Source organism: Melampsora larici-populina (genome assembly GCF_000204055.1).
Source record: "Melampsora larici-populina 98AG31 unplaced genomic scaffold MELLAscaffold_11, whole genome shotgun sequence".
Lineage (NCBI taxonomy): Eukaryota > Fungi > Basidiomycota > Pucciniomycetes > Pucciniales > Melampsoraceae > Melampsora > Melampsora laricis-populina.
In genome coordinates, this window is record NW_006768775.1 from 1,485,539 (window position 1) to 1,499,193 (window position 13,655).

The 13,655-nt window shown below is 40.1% G+C and overlaps 3 protein-coding genes across 3 annotated transcripts; 2 read left to right on the forward strand and 1 right to left on the reverse strand.

Moving 5' to 3' along the window:
- Positions 1 to 1,016: 1,016 nt before the first annotated feature.
- MELLADRAFT_104982 (uncharacterized protein) lies at positions 1,017 to 2,412 on the forward strand (the record flags this gene model as incomplete). Its single annotated transcript, XM_007408068.1, has 7 exons — positions 1,017 to 1,020; positions 1,046 to 1,154; positions 1,242 to 1,565; positions 1,667 to 1,817; positions 1,888 to 1,950; positions 2,094 to 2,171; positions 2,254 to 2,412. The coding sequence occupies 7 exons, from the start codon at positions 1,017 to 1,019 to the stop codon at positions 2,410 to 2,412; spliced, it is 888 nt and encodes a 295-aa protein (XP_007408130.1).
- A 6,603-nt stretch (positions 2,413 to 9,015) lies between these two features.
- On the forward strand, positions 9,016 to 10,879 carry MELLADRAFT_84745 (family 16 carbohydrate esterase; the record flags this gene model as incomplete). The annotated part of the gene is made up of 9 exons (XM_007408069.1): positions 9,016 to 9,137; positions 9,230 to 9,297; positions 9,383 to 9,415; positions 9,504 to 9,612; positions 9,712 to 10,035; positions 10,164 to 10,302; positions 10,370 to 10,483; positions 10,565 to 10,642; positions 10,721 to 10,879. The coding sequence occupies 9 exons, from the start codon at positions 9,016 to 9,018 to the stop codon at positions 10,877 to 10,879; spliced, it is 1,146 nt and encodes a 381-aa protein (XP_007408131.1).
- A 1,898-nt stretch (positions 10,880 to 12,777) lies between these two features.
- On the reverse strand, positions 12,778 to 13,322 carry MELLADRAFT_30606 (uncharacterized protein; the record flags this gene model as incomplete). Its single annotated transcript, XM_007408131.1, has 3 exons — positions 12,778 to 12,952; positions 13,031 to 13,110; positions 13,224 to 13,322. Coding segments are annotated over 3 exons (354 nt in total), but the record flags the coding sequence as incomplete, so codon positions are not given.
- Positions 13,323 to 13,655: the final 333 nt, after the last annotated feature.

Consider the following 13,655-nt stretch of genomic DNA (forward strand, 5'->3'; position numbering starts at 1 on the left):
GGGGTCAGGTAGTATACCCAACAGACTGTACTGCGCCGGTACAATAGGTCTCCTTTGAATGATAGATTAGGGGGTTTTAATTTGTGAGCTCTTGATCTCCTTGTTATTTTCGGAAACTCCTGGACCCTCACCCACAAGATTTCCGGAGGCAGCCTTGACGAGGACGACTGAGCCAGATACGATGCTTCAAGAACGCGCCAATGAAAGATGTCCTGAAGGCACCGCCTAGATCTTGAACCTGCGTGAAGCACCAGGAGTCACGATCGTGCGGAGAGCGTTCAAGCGTCGACGAGTGTAGAAGATGCTTGGTTTCTGTCCATTGCTACGGCGGGACCTCATACAAATGAACAGCATTCAGGTTTCTGTGGTATGTCTCATGATGATGTGAAAAATCGCACATTGACTTTGCCAGACTTCGTGCTTCAATCACTCAATTCAAACAACACTCGATAATCAAAGCAGGCCGACCTATCGTGGATTCCCACTTGACCCGACTGCCCACCTCCTTGATCGATATATTTGACGAACAAAGTCATCCTCTCATCCTACTCATTCTCTGTCAAAAGCTCGGACAAACTTTCGCCGATGTCTCTACCTACAGAGCTTCTCAATGGCCCCTGTTACAATTGGCGGCGCATTGCAGGAACAGTGTGTCTTGTCTCAATCGGGGCGATTGGGATTATTACTTTGCCATACATCTTGGCTAGGTAAATTGAGGGGTTCTGTTTTAGAGAGATATTAATAAGATTCATCGCTGATGAAGAAATCGACCTGATCTACAGACCGTCATCTCACAAGCCAGCTGAGTCAAGATTCTCATCCCTAGTGGTCTTCGGCGAGTCATACTCGGGTGATTATCTTATGACTTCAAATTGATATATCACATATTAATTTCTCTTTTCGAATGTGGCACCGACGCGTCAAGATAACGGTCACAATCCCTCAGACCCTCTTAAAAGTCAGTATCGACATGCCTATGACTTGAAAGCGACAAGTCTCTTTTTGAATAACTAACGATGGGTACGCGCACATGTGTCAAAATCAGATCCACTCTATTCGGGACTTGGAAATGCCTCCACCGGTATCCTATGGCCAAATCTTCTCAAGAAGAAATTGTCTAATGAAACCGAGGTTCAACTATACGACTATGCGTAGTGAGTCGAGCCACCCAATCACGACTTGAAGTCTACCTAAATCTCGCGACTCATACTCTTGATGAACCTGGCTTTGAACATCGCCAGCAACGGTGCACACGCAAACGGGAAACTTACGAATTTTGGGCAGCGTATCCCCGATACTCGCACACAGATGAAGAACTACATCTCAGATCTACAATCTGGCAAAGTTGACCATAAGAGTCAGGAAGCTCTCCACGTGTTATGGATCGGTATCAACCCGCTGGATGCGATCTGGATCGATGCTTGTAGCCCAGATCGTAATAACGGGACAGGTGCTCAATATCCTAGTGATCCACCCTTTTTGATAGCTACTGAAAGGATACAGAGACAGGTGGAAGAAGTGCACTATCAAATTGTACAACTTCGTAATGATACCCTTACAGACAAGTTTGGTTCATCTCATGGATCCAAAGTTCTCTTTGACATCTGATATCAATGCTGACTTATCTTGTCACTGATTTTGTCATTCGCTCAATTCGGAACCACAGGTTTCCTTCTAGCTTTTTGATCGTCACCGTACCCAACATCTCCATTGCTCCATTACAGCGCGAGCTCGCGCAGGGTTGGGGAAAAGGAGATACGGAGAAAGAAACCAATGTTTTAGCATTGCTAAGACTACTCATCGAACAATACAACAATGTGGGCGTAACTCCACTTCACAAAAAATTGATGACTTCCTGATTCATTGAGAACTGCTCATTTGCTTCAGGGTCTTATCTCTATATTCTCACAAATTCGAACCACTCATGATGTAACCAGTCGATTTGTGAAGGTATATGATGTATCAAAAATTTGGAATTCTGTAATTCAAAATCCTCAAATGGTATTTGCATTTTTCTTCTTGACACAGGATCACCTATCATAGAATCATATATCCGAAGATCTAAATCAAATCTGGTAAAATTTCATTCGTAGCATGGGATTGAAAATATATCTGGTAGATGTTACGATAATAACACTCCATGCGCGGATATTGACAAATATTTCTTCTGGGTAAATTTGGTTTTCGCACTTTTTCACCAAAAAGAACTAAACTTATACTCTGTTTTATCTCTGGTTCATTTGGGCGATTGAGGATTACCTTCATCCAACACCAATAGTTGAAAAAATCCTGGCTCAAGACATGTATGAATTCATTACAAACCCATACTACCAATATTATGCCGAGCGTCGAGGGTCAATGATTGATCTGCCTCTAAGATCTAATATCTCAAATCAAATCATAATCGATTGACCTGGACTTTCTTGTTAGAGCTTTTCTTGATCAGGATATTTTTATATTGACGTTGAAAATGTTTGTAGATAATCAAAAAGCCTTTTATAAGCTTATTTGAATGTGTATCATTAAAAATTTGCAGGATCAAATAGATTTCTTTATGTCTTTTACCTTGTATGTACAGCATCCTTTGTGTATGATTTAGTTTTTTTTTGAATGTCTGGGTATTGAAATAATTGGAGGAGAATATAGATGTCTGCACAAAGCATTGGTCTGGAAGCTAGCAGAAGGTGGTAACATCTTAGGATTATCACAAGTGAAGATACATTTCCAAAAATTCCATGAAGATAACATTATGTATCTAAACGGCACAGTCAAGTGACCCCTGGACCTGGAGTTTATGCTTTTGTGAGAATTTGCAGAAAGCCTTACCACCTTTGCCACTCCGCAGACACTGCAATTCAAAGCTCACCGCGAGTTTTTCTAGCATCACAACATCATTGCAAGCAGAAAATATGATATAATGTACTATAATGTACTAGTCCATGTTACAAACCAATCATGATGCTGTCTCGCCATGATAAGCCTCTGGATAACAAGTGATTCAGATTCCACCTTCACTATGTTTTTGCAATCCCTCATAAATGTATGTATATAGCCTACAATTGCAAGTATGGACACCTATCTTGATCTCAGGAGACCTTAGTTAAGCTGATGTATACTTGAGGAAAAGGATGATTGCTCTGTGAGATAATCTGACCAAGGATACTGCACACTGAAATTTATGTTCCTCATGTTGCATTGTACTATAGCCTATAAGAAATCATGATCCCCCACTCCAAAATTGAAAACAACTGTCCTATCCTTGACTTTGTGTGATCATTATCAACATCACTTATCAAAACTTTATATTGGGTCTGGAGAGTGGTTGGTTATAATATTTATGTAGCCAGTACAAGGAGATTGGCAGGCAATACCATGCAAAGAATATCAGTCTAAGGTTGTTGTATTATCAAAATCATCTCCATGATATACCAGAAATTGATTGACACATTTATACAAACACCTGCAAAATTTCATTCTGATTTTGATAGTTTGTTTTATTTTGATCCAAATTCAAAAGGAAAGAAGACCTCTCCAAACCTCAACAAATAGAGAAACTTGCAGATACCCTTTGTTGAATGACATAATGAGCTCACATATCAGTTTACTCCTTCTTCTCCTCAAGTCTGACTTTGAAGGTGCAATAATGTATATAAGATCTCAGTTCAATTTGATCAATTAGAATTTGATTTTCTGCTTTTCAAGATTTTGATCAAAAGATACCGCAGATTACTTAAGAAGATGCAATCTTCAACCCTTCTTGGTTTTACCACAAAAATATCTGCAATCACAGCATGAAATACCAAAATGTGATTGAAATTGCAGAGATATGAATAAACTACAGAGGGGAAAGTATGATTTAAATGTTAGGCAATGAGCTGATGAGATAAAATAGTATGTTGCAAAAGGTTATTGATACACCTGAGAGAACTGCTTCCCTATAAATTGTATGATGAGTATCAACAGTCACTGCCATGCATGCTCTGGGTGTATGACAGACAGTACCCAAAAGCACAACAGTACTATGATTTCCAGGATACGGTGTGGTGATCAATTTAAGGGATCAATCAAAAAAATTATATTTAGTAGTTTACCAGTTTATTAGAAAGATTTAGCAGGACAGGAAATTCAAAATGGAGGTTTTTGGATCAATTGAAGCTCTTATGGGCTTATGTGTTGGTCATTGGGTTAAAATTACATCATTTTATTTCACATTACTCATTAAGATCATTATAGTTCATTCACAAACTCATTACAAAAAGAAAGAAAGAAAAAACATAAGAAAAATTTGAAAATATAGGTATATAGGTTGGAAAATGGTTTTTAGGGTAGTAAAACTAAAGTTATGGGTATTATGAGGTTAGAATATGAAAGAACAAAATTATATTACCCTGTGACAATTTTAATCTTGAAGGTTGATAAGAAGAAACAGAAGTTATTAGGGAAAAGGTACTTTTTTGAAGTTGGTAAACAAGAGGTACACGTGTAATTTGGTTATGTAACAGTGGTATTAGTAATGAATAAGGTTGCCAAGAGGATTTTCCGGGATTTTTTAGGTCATGGGAAATGATGTCACATTACATGAGCATGAAAAAGAGAGTAGCAGCTGTGAAAAGTGAAGAAAATGGGTGAATTTTGTCAAAAATGTAGGTTTTTGGCTCATTACATATGTCAAATGACGTCAGATTAGGCTGGTAAATAACTCATTCAACGCAGAAGAGTGGATTGCATAATGTACAAACTTTAAATCAACACGTAGCAGAGCGTGTATGTAAAAATTTATAAGGCAAATAAAGAATCTGGTGTGAATCTCGAATTACAGTCACAAGTCAACATGTAATGCTAAAAACCTTAACTTCACAACTCAATATCTTACTCATCACTCATCAGAAATAGGTCATATGGGTGTCATAAATGATCAGTAACACGAGGGCTACAAGATGCACTTTAGTAATCAAAATTTGGTTTTCAGCTAGTTTACAAGGAAAAAAATCACCTGTATTCATCATAAGAAGTGCTGTACATCATATTATTGTGTCATTGATCACTTTTAGCTGTGAAAATTACATCATTTATTAGTAACAAAATCATTACATTGTGTCATCATAGGGTTTTTTTGGGATTTCTGGGTGGATTTGATTGGTTTTGAGGTTGTTGACCATTGTAAAAGTTGGAGTACATTGTTATATATACTTTGAGATGATTCTGGGATTGCTGTTCCCCTTTTTTCCTTATCATTTACGCAGTTATTATTTTGTTTATCATTATAAACTTATTTTAATAGTACCTGGTCACTTAAATACGCCCTTTATTATAGCTATAAAGAGAAATTTACGCCAGTTTTATAGTTGAAAACACTTATTGGGAATAATATCACAAAGATATTGCTTATGTTCTTCAGTTATCATTTGGGAATAACACTATAGCAGTGTTGATAGTAATAAAAACTGTGCTTTGAAGTTAAAAATATGTGTGAAGATATATTTCTCTGGTGCCTTATCTGTACTCAATACAACAGTGTCTTTTCCTGATTGTTTTGTTTTAGAAGAGCAGTCTCAGACAACTTCTACTAGTCATTTCATTAGTAGATTATCCTCTTCCAGCTCTGTTTAACCCTTGTTGGGTTATAAGTTCTACAACGGCAGGGACATCCTGCAGGGATGTACCAAGTAAAATGCATCTCTGGTATGTGGATACATTTTCCATTGACACAGACACATCACATTAGGTCTTACAATAAAATGTGAATAAAATTGCCCCCTTTTCTTCCTCACATATTTAAAGTAAGAATTTACAACAATTGCACTACAAAAATCAAAATATGTGAGACACTCATAGATATTCCCAAGTTAAGAGTGGAGCAACCTGGAATGCATATATCAAAGCAGGTAGGGGTGTTGATGAATTCTGCTCCTGTGACTAAATCCTCATGTAGCTGGCTTATGAAGTTTGTAATGTCCAAGCCCATCCCACAGACTGGGTGATCCAGGAGATTTGGCAATAAGCAAGCACTGTAGAAGTGTGCTCAAATCTGAGCCTCTCCATCTTTGTTATGCTAACCCACTACCCCAGGGAGGCAAAGCCAGGCTGGGAGCAGAGAGACCGGGATTCAAGCTTGATTGTTCAGCTGGTGGCTTGGGAATTACAGATTTCTGGTTCTGCATGACACAGAAATCATTCTGACTGTGCCTAAGAATTAAGCAACTGTAACTGCATCAGTATACCAAGCCTGTCCATTTAAGTTGTGTTTCCCCCAAACCAATCTGAGTCTTCCAGCACCTCAACACATGGAAAGCACAGTCTACATCCTGTTCTGATTCCTGCAGGTTTCAGAATTTGAAATTATCATACCAATCAAGGTTTTGCAAGTGCAAGTTCAACATGATGGAGGTAGACACCACATGTCAGGGCAAGTAGTTCATGGGGTGGCCTATTAGCTGAATTGTGTGATATGATAGCTGAGTTCCATTGACATGCAAGGCAGAATGAAGAAAGATGAATTCTCTTTCAGCTTCATTGCAGCCTAAACCAAGTTATGGTCCTCAGGTTGGAATTGTGTATTTGTCAAGATAAAATCAAAAGGGTTGACCAAGCATTGTGCCACAGTTGCAGCACACCATTTTGGTACAGATATTGCACACAACAAAGAAAATTATTGCAGCTCTGTTTTTTCATTTCATTTTGGCCAAACACAAAAACACCCCTTTGTTATGATTAGTAATAAATCACTGACCTGTTTGTGTTGATTTGTGTTGATTGTTGATGTTGCTCTGCTATGTTTGCTGCTGTGTTGCCCTGATTCCGTTGTGTGTGCTGATCTACACTGTGCGTTCTTCTGACAAATATGTATGATGTCACTGGATATGTTTCTCTTATAAAACTCTGAAGTCCTTACTTAAAAACCTCAATAAAAAACTACTCAACTCTTTCTATTGTTTTCTCTTTTATCGTTTTCTTCTGATTGTTAAGAAAGTTGTCACATCCTTGTTCCGTTCTAAACACTCAATACTACACGACAAACATTCAACTATAAAGCTGAATCTAAATTGAAATCAAGCACTTATTGAAAGGAAAGGAGGTATATAGCTTTGGTTCTATTTTTCATGTCTGGTTTCTTCTTTATCTAATCTTAAATTGATTCACTTTAAAATGTAGACTTTTGCTTTTGATTACATTGTTCAATTTAAAATTTGTGTTACAAAGTTGAATCTCATAAGTGTAGTTATTGTTAAAGGTACTACAATTTCTCTCTTATCTATTTCTCTTACCAAAATGTTTGTTATGTTTTACTCACAAAAATGTTATTGTTAAAGAAATTAAAATATAAGTTTTATCCTAAAGAAAGAGAGATCCTACCTGTTCATTACACCCTTGCGGTGCTTATATAATTGCACAAGCAATACAACACAATGCATGCAACAGGTATTGAAACCACAGTACAATAAAAATATGTACTGTTTATTGTGGTTTGTCACAGTTGAATGTTGGTTCCATGACAGCAGGTATTGCCTGATTTTTCACATAGAGAGACTGGACTTCAAGCAAAACAAAAGCATTTGAATGGTAAAGCTGATGAACCAATCTTTGCTGACTGTGTGTTTGATCTTCCAACTTGTAAGAAATGCATATGAGCACATGGCAGTAGCACAGGGGATGTCCTATTAGCTTAACTTTGTGATTCACGTAATGTGATACAGAGCTGAGTCCCACCCATGCAGGAGGCACTATGCAAGAAATACAATTGTGTTCTAACTTCATTGTGCCACAGCCTCAGCACAGCACAGCACAGCACAACAGCATCACATCACATCTGTAAAAGCATACTGCTGCGTGTTTTTTGCTTTGCTGCATCCCGGCCAAAGACACTAAGAAGTTGCTTTCATGACTGTGCAAGCAATACAACAAGATTCATACAAAGGGTATACCCACATTGACAATACAACCAAAAATGTGCACCATTGGTTGCATTGCGGCAGGTTGTACTGATTTGTCACATTGAGGGACTGCAATTCAAGCAAAGCAAGAGATTGGTGCATCTGATCGACATTGCTGACTTTGTATGGGATCCAAAGGGCAGTTCAAGTTAAACAAAAATGTTTTAAAATTATAAGTCTTTTGGCCTCCATCCGCTGTAATATTTGACAATTCCAACTTTTGTTTGGACATACATGTGCTCCTCAGGTAGGGCTTTCTCAGAGTTTTTCAAAATTTCAACAATTGTAAGCAGCATCTTGCTGTAGGCACAGTTGTGTTTTAGTGCTTCTTCAAACTTGAACTGCCCTACGGTTTAAATAATGCATGTGTGCATCTGGCACGGGGTGTCATAAGTAACAAGTCCAGACTATGCCACATCCCAAGCTATGTGGTGGTTTGGCGCCAAAGACCTAGTTTCAGATACCTCGGCTTAGGCTGTTCTGCTCACAATCATTGTTGACACCTCCAAGATCAGTTAGCGATACCCCCAAATGGTGGAGTATCTGGCCCAGCCTGGTCTCCTCAGGGGTTCTTCAATTTCCTAGGTTTTGATCTCTTCGAAGACCCCTGGGCCCTCACTTACTAGATTTCCAAATACTTGACGGGACATTGGGCTAGATACGACGTTCAAGAATATCATAGAAACAGCCTCTAAGCGTCCTGAAAGCACCGTCCGAATGGAATCTGAAAGAGGGGTCCCGAATTGATCGTGCATCAAGCGTGACAAGAAGAAAATCCTTGGTATTTTTCAATCGCTACGGCGGGAGCTCGCTATGTACATAAACATAATTTATGGGTCCATGTGCCATGTCTCATGATGATGTAGAGAATCGCACGCTGTGGCTATAATGGAACTGCCAGATATCTCGGTGCATTCACTCAATTCAATCAAAGCCGAATTGAATATTTAAAGCAGGCCGACCTAGGCCGACCTGTTGTGAATTCACACCTGAACCCGACCGACATCATCCATCGATATATCTGACAATCCAAAGACATATACATATTGATTCTGCATCACAATCTCGGACGGGCTTTTCATTGATGTCTTTACCTCCAGAGCTTCACAATGGCCGCCTTTACAATCGGCGGCCCATTGTACGAGCGTTGATTTTGGTCGCTGTTGGGACGACTGTGATTTATAGTTTTTGTTGCATCTTGACTAGGTAAATTCATTCTTTCTCTTTTGCACAACGATCATTGAGCTTTATCGTGAACTTTAAACAAACAACTGACGAAGATTTCGACATATTCACAGACCGTTATCCTCCAAACAGGTTCACTCTAGATTCTCATCCCTAGTGGTGTTCGGCGATTCATACTCGGGTAATCATTCTTATCTTTCTTATCACATCAAATTGCTCAATTGAATATTAATTGATCTTTTCGAATGTGGCACCGACGTCCCAAGACAACGGCCACAATGCCTCAGACCCTTTTAGAAGTCAGTACCGTCATTTCCATGAATCAAAAGCGTCGAGTCTCTTTCCGAAAATCTAACGATGGATGCGCGCAACGTGGATTCAAATCAGATCCAATCTATGCGGGACTCGGCAATGCTTCCACCGGTATCCTATGGCCGAATCTTCTCAGGAAGAAATTGTCTGCTGACACTGAGGTCCAACTGTACGACTATGCATAGTGAGTTAATCCACGCAATTACGATTCGAAAGCCACCTTGCCAAATTCGCAAATCTCGCAACTCATGCTCTTGATGAATCTGGCTTTGAATATCGCCAGTAATGGTGCACATGCAAACGAGAAACTTACGGATCTTGGGCAGCATATCCCTGATACTCGCACGCAAAAGAGCTATTATATTTCGGATCTAGCATCTGGCAAAGTTAGCCATAAGGGTCAAGAAGTCCTCTACGTGTTATGGGTAGGCATCAACCCACTGGACGCGATTTGGATTGATGCGTGCGACCCTGATCGTAATAACGGCACAGGTGCCCAGTACCCCAGCGATCCACCCTTTTTAAACGCTACTACAAGGGTACAGAGACAGATAGAGGAAGTATATTATCAAATTGCCGATCTTCGTAATGCTACCGCTGCGAACGAGTTGAGTTTATCTCTTGGATCGTGAAATCAAAACTGGCCATTTCATTTCAACGCATAACATTATACCGACTCGGTTTTATTCGCCTTTCTAACATTTGCTTAATTCGGGACAACAGCATTCTCTCTAGCTTTCTGATTGTCGGCGTACCCAACATTACCATCGCACCACTACAGCGCGGCTTTGCACGAGATTGGGCAAAATGCGATACGAAGAAGGGGGAGAATGTTTTGAAATTGCTAGGACTCCTCATTGAACAATACAACAGCGTCAGCCCAGCTTTTCATCAGATCCCCTGAATTGCTAATCTCTTAACAAACTGCTCATGTTATTCAGGGTCTTATTTCAAAATTTTCACAAATTCAAAGTAACAATGATGCAATCGGTGGATTTATGAAAGTATATGATGTGTCAAAAATTTGGAATTCAGTAATCCAAAGTCCTCAAAAGGTATCTGCTTTATCTTTCTTAACCCAATATTAAATCTAATGTTGGAGGTCTGATCAAACCCTCGTACTGTCCCATTTGTAGTACGGGATTGAAAATGTCTCTGATGTGTGTTACAATAATAACACTCCATGCTCGGATATTGACAAATATTTCTTCTGGGTAAACTTGACTTTACACTTTGTCAAAAACAAATAAACTGACACTCTTCACGATTGTTGGTAAACTTTTCTGGTTTAGGACTACCTTCATCCAACTCCAACAGTTGAAAAAATCATTGCTCAAGATATGTTCGAATTCATCGAAAACCAACCCTCCCAAAATCATGATGAACATTACATCATCATGTCTGATCAACTGCTCAAATCTGCTACTACTAACCAGATCATCTTAACTTGAGGCTGACTTGTTTTGTTGGTCCTACCCTTCATAAGGATATTTTTTGAACTTTGTAAAAGTCGACAAGCATCGAAGAATCACTTTATAGACCTCTGTGCACGTGTATGTGTATTATAAGAAAATCTCAGGATCAAAGGAATCTCTTCTTGTCTTTCACCTTGTATATACTGCATCATTTGTGTATATTTCCTTTCACTGTCTGGGTGATCAAATCTGTGAATCAGAAGATGAATGGTTGATTATTAAACTTGTGCAAGCCAAGTCGCCTGGAAGCTAGCAGGTGCTAGTAATAGGCTGGTGACTGATGAATATGAAAGGGAGAATTGTATCTTCAAACAAAGAATGCAGAGCAGTGGTCGTCTGATTAAATATTAGAGGTCACATGTAATAAATTGCTAGATATGTATAACCTTTCCCTGCGTTTGAATTGCAAAGAACAGTCCAACACATCTGTTGATTTCAATGTTTACCTTCATCTTTTGACGATTGGCCCGCAGTTTAGTGTTTCGAATATGATTGTAGATAATGGGACCAGATCAGACTTCGAATCGGATCTGGATGGGATCGATCTTGAATCAATACTTTCACTGCTCTCAGGACCCTGGAAGGTCCCCACAGATGGGCTAAACAACATTTTTTTGTTTTCAATCCAACTGAGTTTGTATCTGCTACCACCTATCTACATACCACCACCAATGAGTCTGTTTTACCCACTTTTACCTCTAGCGTAACCCAGGCCTCACCAACCGCGCGCCTCCGTCGGAGCTCTCTGGGCTCCGGAGGGCACCTGCGGTATTCTTGGACCAAATGAAATGATATTGAAATTTATTGACCTCACTCCTCAGCAGATTCCACGTGATGACAAAAACAGACATTCCACTGAACCTACTGGTACAATCTGCTTTGCAACATCTTCACCCATCCTCGTTCGAAAAGCTCGTCACACTGAACATCGCACAGCAAAAACAAATCTCTCGTTGGGAATTGAACCCAAGTTACATGGAGATTTTCGGCTCAAAACCATGTGTCCTAACCACTAGACGACAAGAGAGATGACATAAGACCCCTTACAGTGTACTGTATCCTGCCTACGGATCGTGTGCGGGACGAAACATGTGATTACAATATTTTCGCTCACCCACAGGTCAGCCGACTTGATCCCAAACATACTTAAAGCGTCCTCATCACGCCTTCCTGCCACCCTGTCACAAAGACCCCGACTCCATCGTGGTCTCTGCGAGCAGGTAAGTAAAGCCTCACATGTTCATGTCTTTCCTTTGAATGATGAACATTATACTGGCACCAGTCAAGCGCTTTTCTCGCTGAGAACATCCCTGGGCTCACTTCTTTTAATATACGCTATAGTGTAGTCCCTGAACACCCTATCTTCTACAGAAATCATTTCATGACCGCATCTGAACTAAGAATGTTTGAGCTAACCACTTCTTCGTTTAATCTTTTTATCTAGGTCCCGTGAAGCATGCCACGGTCTGGTTCATTTATATTTTCCTCACCCCGAATTTACATATTTGTTTGCGGATCTTCATGTTGCAAAGTACTAGCTATACATCATCACGCACCGTATGAGTCTTATTGCAATCCATCTCATGTCACATTGGTTAAAAACTACTTCTTTTCCAAAGTTGTCACTGATTGGCGCACAAAACAATCCGACGGTATGACTTTGTGATACATCAAGAGAATTGACGGCATGAAAATGATATAGAGAATTAAGGGGAGTTGCCATTGAGAGAGCCCCCTTCTGCATTCCCATCTGCCATCTCATCGAGGCCTGTTTGACCATTACCTGCGGCAGCGTTAAGTCTGTCAAACAATTGAGTCGTTTCTTGCCCTCCGTCTTTGTAGCCTGGCATCGGTTTGTTGAGTCGACCACTCAAAGTGATCCAATTCTGAATGAGCTTATCACTGAGAAATTGAGCGCTTTCCTGACTTTCGATCACGGTTCGAAACTTCTCGGATTTGTTTAAAAGGTCGAGTATGAATAGACAGTTTGGATAACGAATGAAGACGGCATATTGCGGATCGTGAAAGTACTTGAGGTAATTCAGGTAGCTTGAGAAAGAAAGGTGAACTACAGGTTAGTCATAACAAAGTAAACAGAATAAGCAAGGAACGCAGGTTCAACTAAACTTGACCATTGGCTCGGATGCGAGAATACCCTTCAAGGTTAATTCCTGAACGAAATGAGGGTTAGCAAGCGATTGAACAAACTATTGACGTAAACATTTATGTAGATGGTGGAGAATGGCAGTAGACCGAAACATCAGTCGATACCACTGCTCAAGGTTTCGGGTCCAGAAAAGCTCTCTTCAGCAATGCTCACTTCTAGGTCCTCTTCAAATCGTGTTTGATTAGCGTCTTTAAAATCCCGAAGCCGTTGGTCGTCATCGGCTTCAGTTAGAGAAGTGTTGGTTGGATCGGAAGGTGGCATTACGGATGCTGAGCATTGGGACTGGGAAGTCGAGAGCAACTTGGAAGTGTGGACTTGACTCTAAATTTTAAAAGCAACCACCGTGGCCCCGATGCTATTTGGATTGCGAGCCCGGGGCCGAGAGTAACTCACCCTAACTCACCACAGAAGGGTTTTGAGCCCAAAAACTGTCTTGCCTGGCCTCAGAATGGTCAGGCCAAAAGGCGGCCTGAGGACCAACCCGTCGCCTGTAGGTCATCAATAGGTGGGCTACAGCTGGCTGAACCAAGGGTGTCACTATACTATATGTTACTATACTCCCCAATACTCACACAAAAGATTCGG